Source organism: Mustelus asterias, chromosome 6 (assembly GCF_964213995.1).
Source record: "Mustelus asterias chromosome 6, sMusAst1.hap1.1, whole genome shotgun sequence".
NCBI classification, from domain to species: domain Eukaryota; kingdom Metazoa; phylum Chordata; class Chondrichthyes; order Carcharhiniformes; family Triakidae; genus Mustelus; species Mustelus asterias.
This window is the reverse complement of record NC_135806.1, coordinates 129872677-129885950: the sequence shown is the minus strand read 5'-3', so window position 1 is coordinate 129885950 and position 13274 is coordinate 129872677. Positions and strand designations below refer to the sequence as shown.

General features: G+C 45.5%; 1 protein-coding gene across 1 annotated transcript in view; it reads right to left on the bottom strand.

Moving 5' to 3' along the window:
- The window catches only part of LOC144495147 (15-hydroxyprostaglandin dehydrogenase [NAD(+)]-like), an 88982-nt gene that overhangs the window by 19083 nt on the left and 56625 nt on the right, over positions 1-13274 (bottom strand). Inside the window, exon 4 of the mRNA XM_078215110.1 lies at positions 10456-10552. Within this exon, the coding sequence (XP_078071236.1) occupies positions 10456-10552 (97 nt within the window). The remainder of the gene's footprint in view (positions 1-10455; positions 10553-13274) is intronic.

Here is a 13274-nt window from a genome sequence, read left to right as displayed (position 1 = left end):
TGCTGTCTCACTCTATACAATAGCAGCAAGGCATCTTTACTCCTGTCCTCCAATCTCCTTGTGATGAAGGGCTAACATGCCATTTGGCAGCCTAATTGCTTGCTGCACATGTGACTCGTGAACAAGGACACCTGGATCCCTTTGGGCATCGACACTACTCAATTTCTCACCATTTAAGATATACTCCGACTTTCTGTTTAGAAACATAGAAACATAGAAAAACTACAGCACAAAACAGGCCCTTCGGCCCCTCAAGTTGTGCCAAACACATCCCTACCTTTTAGGCCTACCTATAACCCTCCATCCTATTAAGTCCCATGTACTCATCCAGGAGTCTCTTAAAAGACCCTATTGAGTTTGCCTCCACCACCACTGACGGCAGCCGATTCCACTCGCCCACCACCCTCTGTGTGAAAAACTTCCCCCGAACATTTCCCCTGTACCTACCCCCCAGCACCTTAAACCTGTGTCCTCTCGTAGCAGACATTTCCACCCTGGGAAAAAGCCTCTGAGAGTCCACCCGATCTATGCCTCTCAACATCTTATATACCTCTATTAGGTCTCCTCTCATCCTACGTCTCTCCAAGGAGAAAAGACCGAGCTCCCTCAGCCTATCCTCATAAGGCATGCCACTCAATCCAGGCAACATCCTTGTAAATCTCCTCTGCACCCTTTCAATCTTTTCCACATCCTTCCTGTAATGAGGCAACCTTTGTTCTACCAAGGTGGATAAATTCACAATTATTGACATATCCCATCTGCTATGATCTTATCTGATCTCCCTGTGTCTGCATGGATTTCCTTCGGGTGCTCCGGTCTCCTCCCACAGTCTGAACGACGTGCTGGTTAGGTGCATTGGTCGTGCTAAATTCTTCCTCTGTGTACCCGAATAGGCGCCGGAGTGTGGCAATCAGGGGATTTTCACAGTAACTTCATTGCAGTGCGAATGTAAGCCTACTTGTGACACTAATAAATAAACTTTAAACTTTTCACTTCGCCTTTCCAAATCTTCTTGCTGCCTCCTCAAACTTACATTCCCACCTGCTTTTACGTCAGCAGTATTTTGCTTTTATTATACCAGTGTATAGTTCCATTGAGGATCTGTGACAATGTTATCAGTCTACTACTCTCTCACCTGTAGATGGTAGACCAAAGATTGAAATCAATGTTGACTGGCTGAAGTTGTAATGTGCATCGTGTTAAGCAAATCAAGTACCCACATATCCCATTGAAGAATTGACTTAAAGAATACTGTGCAATCTTAGCAACACGTGGCTCCATGAAAATAGCAGGGAAAGGAATATCTTACACATGCATGAACATGTTCACTACTGATCGCTCACATGGTTATTTTCAGTGATAGATATTCTGGAGCTAATGCAGTTTGTGGGAGCAGCCAGTCCAGAATCACCTGTAACTTACCAGTGAGAAGTTTAACAACACCAGGTTAAAGTCCAACAGGTTTATTTGGTAGCAAAAGCCACACAAGCTTTCGAGGCTCTGAGCCCCTTCTTCAGGTGAGTGGGAATTCTGTTCAGGTTCCAAAACTGGTCTGACAGAAACACACACACTCTCACACACACACACATAGATATATACACACACTCACACACACACATAGATACATACACACTCATACAGATACTCACACAGATACGCACACACACACATATACATACACACGCAATCACACAAATAAGCACTCACACAGATACACACACACACGCACACACATAGATACACACATTCACACCGTAGCACCTAAAGGAAACCCACACAACCACGGGGAGAACATGCAGACTCCGCACAGACAGTGACTCAAGTCAGGAATCGAACCCAGGTCCCTGGTGCTGTGAGGCAGCTGCGCTAACCACTGTGCCACTCTGCAGAAAGAATATCGAAAGAACTTGCATTTTATACTGTGCATTTGTTGACTGCAGGCTGTGCCAAAGCGCATGCTTTTTAAAGTGTGTCCATTGTTGTTATGAAGGGAAATACATTAAACAATACACCAGAAATACACAGTTAGCAGCTTCTTACTTCATGCTGAAACAGTGCAGTCAGAAGCTGTACTGACTCCAGTAGTACTTCTAATAAAAATGTCAGTGCCGTTTGAGTCTTTTCAATAAACATCAGGATTTATGAAATATTTATTTTCCGAGTAGCAACATTTCCTGTCAAGGTCGGATTGTTATCTATCGTGTGGGCTGGCCTGCCTCAGCAATCACCTCACCAATCTTTTCTAAACAATAAACTTTGAATGAAAAACACATGGAAAAAAAATCAATTTTTATTATTCTTGGACGAGACGTGAGCTACACAAATACCTCTGGGCCTGTTGCCCTTCCATCAGTCTGTGACGCGCACTATAGGACTCCATAAAGCTAATGATCCCAACATCTAACTGAGGAATACCCTGCTGGGCAGATGCCCGAGAAAGGCCATTGCTTCATTGTGACTGGAGAGGTTCACTCCCTTTTACCACTTTGCGTTTCATTTATTTATTAGTGTCACAAGTAGGCTTACATTATCATTGCAACAAAGTCATTGTGAAAATCCTCTAGTTGCCACACTCTGGCACCTGTTCGGGTACAAAGAACAAAGAAAGGTACAGCACAGGAACAAGCCCTTCGGCCCTCCAAGCCTGTGCCGAGCATGATGCCCTAAATAAAAAGCACCTTCTGCCCTTACCCGGGCTGTATCCCTCTATTCCCTCCCTATTCATGTACCCATCTAGATGCCTCTTAAATGGTGCTAATGTGCCTGCTTCCACCTCCTCCTCTGGCAGCGTGTTCCAAGCACCCACCATTTCTGTGTGAAAAACCTCCCCTGCACATCTCCCTTAAAAACTTTCCCCTCTCGTCTTGAACCTATGCCCCCTTGTAATCGATACTTCCACTCTGGAAAAAAGTCTCTGACTATCTACCCTGTCTATGCCTTTCATAATTTTGCAGACCTCTACACCGAGGGAGAATTTAGCACGGCCAATGCACCCTAACCAGCACGTCTTTCGGACTGTGGGAGGAAACTGGAGCACCCGGAGGAAACCCATGCAGAATAGGGGAGAACGTGCAAACTTTACACAATGACCCAAGCCTGGAATCAAACTCAGGTCCTTGGTGCTGTGAGGCAGCAATGCTAACCACGGTGCCACCATGTCGCCCAGGATCTTTGACCTGCGTTTTCCTTTGGTCTCGCATCCCTCAAATCAGTTTGTTTCTCTGCGAAAACTGAAAGCCTAAGACCCTCTTGTTCAAAACCGATCGTTGCATTGGGAGTGCGGTGAGCCATGAACATGGCTTTATTTCAGCTGCAGCTATACCCAGCATTTCATCAGTTTGTAATGGGAGAGGCTGAGACCTGTCAAGCTACGATATGCTCCCAGGCTATGTTTTAATCAGTGCTCTTTGTTGTCTTTTGAGAAAACATTCTATTCGGTTTCAATACCATGAAGCCAAAATGTCACAAAACGTAACTTTCTTTTATTGTTTTTTCACAGGATGTGGGGATCACTGGCTAGGCCAGCGTTCATTGCTCAATCTGAATTGCCCTTGAGAAAGTGGTGGTGAGTTGCCTTCTTGAACTGATGCAGGCTACGTGTTGCTGGCACGCTCACAGTGGCTGTGAGGGACTCCCAGGATTAAAGTCTTGCTGCCTCATTTTGCTTTGTTAACCACAAGTTGCATTTATATGCAACTACTTTAACTTAAGGGGGGGTGGCATGGTGGCACAGTGGTTAGCACTGCTGCCTCACAGTGCCAGGGACACGGGTTGGATTCCTGGCTTGGGTCACTGTGTGGAGATTGCACGTCCTCCCTGTGTCTGCGTGGGTTTCCTCCAGGTGCTCTGGTTCCCTCCCACAGTCTGAAAGATGTGCTGGTTAGATGCATTGACCGAACAGGCACTGGAATGTGGCAACTAGGGAAATTTCACAGTAACTTCATTGCAGTGTTAATGTAAGCCTTACTTGTGACTAATAAATAAACTTTAAACTGATGAAATTTTCCAAGGTACTTCACAGAAGAGCAATCACTGAAACATAGAAACTAGAAGCAGGAGGAGGCCACTCGGCCCTTCGAGCCTGCTCCACCATTCATTTTGATCATGGCTGATCATCAACTTCAAAATTCTGATCCCCCCTTCCCCCCATATCCCTCGATCCCTTTAGCCCCAAGAGCTATGTGTAATTTTCTCCTGAAATCACACTATTTTGGCCTTGATCATTTTCTGTGGAAGTGAATTCCACACATTCACCACCCTCTGGATGAAGAAATTTCTCCTCATTTCAGTCCTAATAGATTTACTCCTTATCCTCAAACTATGACCCCTAGTTCTGGACTCCCTCACCATTGGAAACATTCTTTCTAAATCTACCCTGTCTAACCCTGTTAGAATTTTATAAGTTTCTATGAGATCCCCTCTCACTCTCCTAAACTCCAGTGAATACAACTCTAACCGACTTAGTCTCTCCTCGTATGACAGACCTGCCTTCCCAGGAATCAGCCTGGTAAACCTTTGCTGTACTATAGCAAGGACATCCTTCCTCAGATAAGGACACCAAAACTGATGACCATAAAACCATTGTTGATCGTCGGAAAAACCCATCTGGTTCACTAATGTCCTTTAGGGAAGGAAATCTGCTGTCCTTACCTGGTCTGGCCTACATGTGACTCCAGAGCCACAGCAATGTGGTTGACTCTCAGCTGCCCTCCAAGGGCAACTAGGAATGGGCAATAAATGCTGGCCAGCCAGCGACACCCATGTCCCACGACAGAATTTAAAAAAAAGTATTCTTGTCAATGCAATGAACCAACAAGACTTTAAACACAAAATTGGAATGTTATCATGGAATCCTTGAACCCCTACAGCGCAGAAAGAGGCCATTTGGCCCATCGAGTCTGCACCGACCACAATCCCACCCAGGCCCTATTTCCGTAACCCCTTATATTTACCCTACTAATCCCCCTGACACTAAGGGTCAATTTGGCATGGCCAATCAAACTAACCCACACATCTTTGGACTTATAGCAAATGGAGGTGAAAGGAACTATGCAGTAATTGTAACAGTAATAGTTCAGAATTTCACTTGATCACCTTTACCCTCTGCATGACTAAATGGCAGCCATGGTAACCATTCACTCCAGAGCTCCTTATAAAACAGTTTCTCGAAGAGCCTCTGCCTTCAGCTAGATTAGATGGACTTTGTTTAAAAGAATTCACCTAGCTGCTTATCGTACTCCGAGAGATCTTCATTCAAACTGAACTTGGAGTCAGAGAAATCACAACTCAAGGAACCAGAATCTGAGGTTAGCTCCTTTCCCATTGTGTTTCTGAGCGTCGCTGCAGAGCTCGGCACCGCTACACGCTTTAATCCCAGAAGGAAAAGGCAGGAAAACGGGGAAATAGGAAATACTGGTCTTGTGTGCTTTAAAATGGAACACCAGTAAAACGGGGAAGTTGGAATACTGATCCGAATTGTTTTTTTTTCCTTCTGGGATGTTTTTGCATGTGACGGGTTGGATTCTCTGACCTCGCTCCGAGATTCTCCTGTGGCTCTGCAGCGATCGGAGATCTGGCTGACCGTCAAGCTCTCCACCTTTGCTGGCAGCAGTGGCAGGCATGAACGGCCAGAGAATTCTGGCCTACATGTTTTACAAGGTCAATGTGAACAAGTTGTAGAATTGCATGCATCGACCCATGTGCTGGGTAATGGAGGGTGTTGTCAATTTAAAAATGAAAATTGTTGCTTTATGAGGGGAGAGGCTGACAAGGAATGTATTTAATCTTATTCTTCCATGGGATGTGGTCGTTACAGGCAAGGCCAGCAACTGTTACCCATTTCTAATTGCCCTTGAACTAAGCAGCTTTCTTGCTCAGCATCCATTTTGATGCGGGTAGGCCAGACTGGGTAAGGATGGCAGCTTTCCTTCCCTGAAGGGCATCAGTGAGGCAGGTTTTTACAACAATGGTTTCTTGCTCACCACCACTGAGACTAGCTTTTAATTCCAGATTTGTCAACTGAATTTTAATTTCTGTAGCTGCCGCGATGGGATTTGAACTCTTGTCGCCACAACTTCAGGAATCGTAATGGAGCACATATCCATGTCTACATCAATGGGGATCAAGTGGAAATGGTTGAGAGCTTCAAGTGTTTAGGTGTCCAGATCACCAACAACCTGTCCTGGTCCCTCCATGTGGACGCTATAGTTCAGAAAGCTCACCAATACCTCTACTTTCTCAGGCGCCTGAAGAAATGTCAGCTACAATTCTCACTAACTTTACACATGCACCATAGAAAGCAATCTTTCTGGTTGTATCACAACTTGGTATGGCTCCTGCTCTGTCCAAGACTGCAAGAAACTACAAAGGGTCATGAAAGAAGCCCAGTCCATCACTCAAACCTGCCTCCCATCCATTGACTCCATCTATACTTCCCGCTGCCTCGGGAAAAGCAGCCAGCGTAATTAAGGACCCCACTCTCTTTTCCACCATCTTCCATCGGGAAAAAGATACAAAGGTCTGAGGTCAAGTACTAACCGACTCAAGAACAGCATCTTCTCTGCTGCCATCAGACATTTGAATGGACCTACCTCATATTAAGTTGATCTTTCCCTATACCCTCGCTATGATTGTAACACTACATTCTGCACTCTCTCCTTTCCTTCTCTATGAACAGTATGCTTTGTCTGTATGGAGCGCAAGAAACAATACTTTTCACTGTACACTAATACATGTGACAATAATAAATTAAATCAAAAGCAAGATTCGCCTGGGCCTCTAGATAACTAGCCCAGTGACAATACCACTGTGCCATTGTCTCCCCCAAGATGAATTTAAAGAGAAAGCTATGGAAGTACAGAACTATGTGTTGAACCCAACCCCCCCAACTGCAGTCATTAGCACTGTTTGTGTGGGGCGGGCTGGGTTATTCTGAACTTGGGTGGGGGTTGGGGGGGTGCTGTAGGCAGAGGTGGATGTGGACAGGGGTCTGCAGTTCCTTTGGGAGTCTGCAGGAAGGTCTCAAGGAATGCCAAAAATAACAAGAGATGGTGTAGAATGCTAGTCTCTGCCCATGCCTCTTCTCAATGGTGGACTGCTCAACCCAAAGAGAAGTGGCATGTCCACTCCATACATCCAATGGCCGGTAACCAACTTCCAATTGATTTCTCGTACTGCCAGGGTGATTTGCTTATGAGCGTGGGGGCCCTTTGAATCTTCCCATGCAGCTGTGCACATGCGATAACGTAAAGGGTCCAATATGCATGCAGCCTCGCGCGGCTACCTCCAGGTTCCCCCCACGACCACGCAGTTGAAAGGAAACATGGCGGCAACTGCCACTCACGCAGGTGGTAGCACATTGCTACGCCTCTCACCCCAAGTCACGAGCTGCGGGCTGCTCAGCATCAACACAAAGTTTCACGTTAAAAGAATATGAATAACAAATGTATACGGAGTGGCAGGGTGGCACAGTGGTTAGCACTGCTGACTCACAGCGCTAGGGACTCGGGTTCAATTCCCAGCTTGGGTCACTGTCTGTGCAGAGTTTGCACCTTCTCCCCGTGTCTGCATGGGTTTCCTCCGGGTGCTCCAGTTTCCTCCCACAGTCCGAAAGACGTGCTGGTTAGGTGCATTGGCCGTGCTAAATTCTCCCTCAGTGTAACCCGAACAGGTGCCGGAGAGTGGCGACTAGGGGCTTTTCACAATAACTTCATTGAGGTGTTAATGTAAGCCTACTTGTGACACGAATAAATAAATTTAATTCCATAAAACTAAAAAGGGTGACGAAGTGGCACAGTGGTTAGCACGGCTGCCTCACAGCGCCATTCCTGCTTTGGGTCACTTCTGTGTGGAGTTTGCACATTCTCCTTGTGTCTGCGTGGGTTTCCTCCGGGTGCTCCGGTTTCCTCTCACAGTCCAAAGATGTGCGGGTTAAGTTGATTGGTCATGATAAATTGCCCTTAGTGTCAAGGGGATTGGCAGGGTAAATACGTGGGGTTATGGGGATAGGGCCTGGGTGGGATTGTTGTCGATGCAGGCCCGATGGGCCGAATGGCCTCCTTCGGCACTGTCGGGATTCTATGATCATTTATGTAGCAAAAAATAATACAGATGTGTTCCAGAGGTTCTGTGGTTATCAGCCCAGCTACCGCAGGACCACTTCTTGCAGTGTATATTATTGCAGTATCCTCTGAGATAATAGAGTGCTGCATACTCTTGCTTCGAAAATCCAAATGAAAAAGCATAAAACATTGAATGAGCACAAAAATGACCAGTTAGATTAACAATAGGGAAGCTACCATCGTGAATGGTGAAGTTAAAATGTCTATCTGATTTTTCTTTTTGCCACTGTTGTTCGGTTGGGAGCCCCTGGAGGGGAAAGAGAACTCAATATCGACTCCAGTGGGCTGCGCTCAGTTTATATTCCGGTGGGCAGCTTAGCTTCATCTAATGTTGAGGCAAATGAGGAGACAGAAAATGAAGAGGAAGGGACACTCGTCCGGTGCATTTTCTATTATCCAGCTGCTGGATAGAGGCAAAGACCACACAACGAGAGTCATGGACCACAACAGCCACATGTGCCAGAAACTAACTGAACAGTCCCTCCAGCCTCAGTGACCATTCTCTGGTTCCTGTCAGTGGAAATAGCTATTTATTTAGGTGCTGGAGTGTGACGACTGGGGGGATTTTCACAGTAAATTTATTGCAGTGTTAATGTAAGCCTACTTGTGACTAATAAATAAGTTTTAACTTTTTAGTCCATCAATATCCTTTGTAATCCTGAACAGCTTCATCATATCTCTCCTCAATCTTCTCTGCTCTAAGGAGAATGATCCAAGTTTTTCTAGTTTCTCCATGCGGCAAATATTGTTTTACCTTCTCTGACAGAAAATGGTAATTTCTTATGGAATGGAGGTGGATCCCCCCCTCTGAGAACTAACACCTAACCACTCAAAGAGGAGTACCTCACCTCATGATCTGTTAAAGGAGGGTGAAGTGGCACCATCTGCTCTTCAGCAACCTTTTAGTGGTTAAATCAAAATAACTCCCTGACACTCTCTCCAAAGTCAGCAAGTAACAATTTAATTATCTAACTTTAGATAGTTACATGGGTACAATGGGTATAGAGGGATATGGGTCAAATGCAGGCAATTGGGATTAGTTTAGGGGTTTAAAAAAAAAGGGCGGCATGGACAAGTTGGGCTGAAGGGCCTGTTTCCATGCTGTAAACCTCTGACTCTGACCCTGACTCTATGACTCTAACAGTGAACAAGTTAACTAAACCATTAACAAACTGAATAATACATGATTCTAATGGAATGCTGTTTCGATAAACACAATTCCCATTTATTAACAAAAAAAATAGAATTTTCGTCACTCTCTCTAAATTTGTCATCTTCCGGAATATTCTGTCTCCTTTGATATCTTCACTATTGAGATGAGGCTTTCTTTTAAGACATAAATTAGATTGCTATGCTGGCAGATGGTAGTTGCTTTCTCTGCTTTTGGCCCACTGCCTTCTTCTTTTATACCTGTGATGACATATCCATATCCCCTACAATGGGATTCGTCCTTGGTTTGCCAAAACCATCAATTTCAAATTCAATAGCTGCTTAGTATCTAAGTGCCTCATTCAAATTGATTGGTTAAAATTCAAAAACCTGTTCTGATTCAAATTGATTGGCTGAATTCAAAAAGATTCAAAAAGCATGAAGGCCTGTTACCAAAGCAACTCTGCTGCATGTTTCCTTGATACAATGTTTCAGTCTGAGTTCTCTATGTGCATCTGCATTTTTAAAACTCTCACAAGAATGGCCCCTGGAAGAGCTTGTCGTATGAGGAACGGTTGAGAACTCTGGGTCTGTACTCTTTGGAGTTTAGAAGGATGAGGGGGGATCTTATTGAAATTTACAGAATACTGCGAGGCTGGGATAGAGTGGACGTGGAGAGGATGTTTCCACTAGTAAGAAAAACTAGAACCAGAGGGCACAACCTCAGGCTAAAGGGACAATCCTTTAAAACAGAGATGAGGAGGAATTTCTTCAGCCAGAGAGTGGTGAATCTGTGGAACTCTTTGCCGCTGAAGGCTGTGGAGGCCAGGTCATTGAGTGTCTTTAAGACAGAGAGAGATAGGTTATTGATTGATAAGGGAATGAGGGGTTATGGGGAAAAGGCAGGAGAATGGGGATGAGAAAAATATCAGCCATGATTGAATGGTGGAGCAGACTTGATGGACCGAGTGGCCTAATTCTGCTCCTATGTCTTATGGTCTTATGGACTACGCTGAGCAAAATAAAAACACCAGCTTTTTAAAGGGACCATACAATACTTTCACCTCTTAGCATTTTATCATTTTTAAAATCATTTTACAAACACCAAATTCTAACAATCTACTCAACTTTGCAACAAATTACATTAAGAAAGTCTCTGAGGCAGGCGACGTCTTTCAATTCTTACCTGACATGGAAGCCACGTTCACAATGCTCCCACCCTTCCCACCATGATCACACCTCATATGGTCCAAAGCCAGATAACTTGCTTGTATCAATGCTACCTGCATAAGAACACACACAACACACAAACATTTGTGATGTGAAATTAATTCAGAATATTTGATACAATTTAATTTCTGCAGTAAGTCCCAGTCACCTCTCACCCTGCACGTCCCCCCCCCTCCCCCACCGCCACCCCCGTGCGTGATCAACCACATTGTCTCCCGCTCCAGCAATTCCATGATTTGAAAATTCTTATTCAAGACTTCAAATCCCTCCAAAGTTTTGCTCTTCCCTGCCTCTGTAACCTCCCCCAGCCCTACAGCCCCTTGAGGCCTCTGCGCTCATCCAATTCTGAAGCCTTGTGCATTCCAACTTTTGATCACTTATAAAGAGGTGGCACGGTGGCACGGTGGTTAGCACTGCTGCCTCACGGCGCCACGGACCTTCCGATTCCCGGCTTGGGTCACTGTCTATGCAGAGTCTGCATGTTCTCCCCATGTCTGCATGGCTTTCCTCCGGGTGCTCCGGTTTCCTCCCACAGTCCGAAAGATGTGCTGGTTAGGTGCATTGACCATGCTAAATTCTCCCTCAGTATACCCGAACAGGTGCCAGAGTATGGCAACTAGGGGATTTTCACAGCAACTTCATTGCAGTGTGAATGTAAGCCTACTTGTGCCACTGATAAATAACCTTTAAACTTTCAACTTTATCACTTGTGGCTGTGCGTTCAACTGTTCGGGAATTCCCTTGCTAATCATCTCCACCTATCTCCCAGCTTTCGTTCTTTAAGGAGTTCCTTAAAACCTGTCACTTTTGAGCAAGCTTTTGCCCAAATGTCTCTTTATGTGGCCCAGTGTCAAATTCTGTTTGAAAACGCTCCTGTGTGAGTTTACAAGTTGCCATGTAAAGTAATCTGGGCCCTTCAATCTTCTTCCTTCTTAATGCCTATTCTTCTCTCTTCAAAAGTCCACTGAAAGTTTACCCCTTGGATTGCGTCATCCACTGACCCAATCTCGATCCCATCATCCCTCAATATTCTCTGAAGCAACAGGGAGGTTTCCTTTTCAATGTTAATGGTGTTATGTACAATACCATGCACCATTCTTTCATAAAGAACTTGTTGCGGTTGTTTGAGGGAAATTTCAAATGGATTAAACACTATGATAGTGTGTTTTTTATCGAATCGCTATATACTGCAAAAGGATGCCATTCGGTCCATCGAGTCTGCACCAACTCTCTGACAGAGTATCTCACCCAGGTCCTTTTCCATGCCTTATCCCCGTAAGCCCACGCATTTACCATGGCTAATCCACCTAACCTACGCATCTCGGGGCACTAAGGGGCAATTTGCTACGGCTAATCCCCCTAACCTGCACATCTTTGGACTGTGGGAGGAAACCGGAGGAAACCCACGCAGACATGGGGAGAATGTGCAGACACGACACAAATGAAAACTCCAAGGCTGGAATTGAACCTGGGTCCCTGGTGCTGTGAGGCAGCAGTGTCACCATGCCGCCCCTGAGCAATGAGAGGTGTATAAAATTATGAAAGGCATAGATAGGGTGAACGGTGGGAAGCTTTTCCCCGGGTCGGTGGTGACGTTCACGAGGGGTCATAGGTTCAAGGTGAAGGGGGGGAGGTTTCACACAGATATCAGAAGGACATATTTTACACAGAGGGTCGTGGGGGCCTGGAATGTGTTGCCGGGCAAGGTGGTGGAGGCGGACACACTGGGAACGTTTAAGACTTATCTAGACAGCTATATGAACAGAGTGGGAATGGAGGGATACAAAAGAGTGGTCTAGTTTGGACCAGGGAGCGGCGCGGGCTAATTGTTCTTTGTTTCTCGTTTCAAGGCTTCATTCTATGATCATCTTGCTGGTGCCAGTACAGAGCGAGACTGCGGATAGTTGGGAACCTGTCTCGGGGGCAGGGAATTCAGATGGTGTTCGTGGAAGTGGAAATGAATAGGGTTGGGAAGCATTTTCCGATCAGGGCCAGTGTGATCTCCTGGACTCGTTTCGATCGCCTCAGGGGGTCGGAGAGGAATTTCCCAGATTTTTTTCCCCATATTGGCCCTGGGGTTTTCACTCTGGGTTTTCGCCTCTCCCTGGAGATCACATGGTCTGGAATGGGGGGGTGGGGGTGAGTTAATAGGTTGTGATGAACAAAGCATCGTAGCTGTGAGGGACAGCTCGGTGGATAGGATATTAGTATGTAGATAGGCTGGAAAATTGGGCGGGGATCCTGGATTCAGGATTCAATCCTGGACCGGGGAGCGGCGCGGGCTTGGAGGGCCGAAGGGCCTGTTCCTGTGCTGTATTGTTCTTTGTTCTTTGTTCTTTGTTCAATGAACAGAAAATTATCTTTCAAATACTTTATGTGTTCTTGTGCTGATGGTGTGTTCGTGATCACTTAGGCAGTCCTGTGAGTCGTGGCAATATACACTTCTACATCCACATTGCAGTCCGGAGCTATGGATAGTGATGGTGGAGACTCCATCTTTCTATCCATCGCATGGCTGACCAGGAACCTCTCCTGCTCTTACTGCCTGCCATTCATGTGTGTGTTGCATGTTGATATTTGGTCATGTTATGAACACACCTTCCTTGGCCATCAAGCCCTGGGGTGGAGCTGTATCCACTGCATCACAGGATCCCCATATATACTGCAGTAAGGTGCAATAAAACCAATATTGACTGACCCACTATCACACCCCCAATTCATGAAAGGTCCATAAATTGTCCATCTGTGTAACTGTTTACTCAGCTAAACAATATC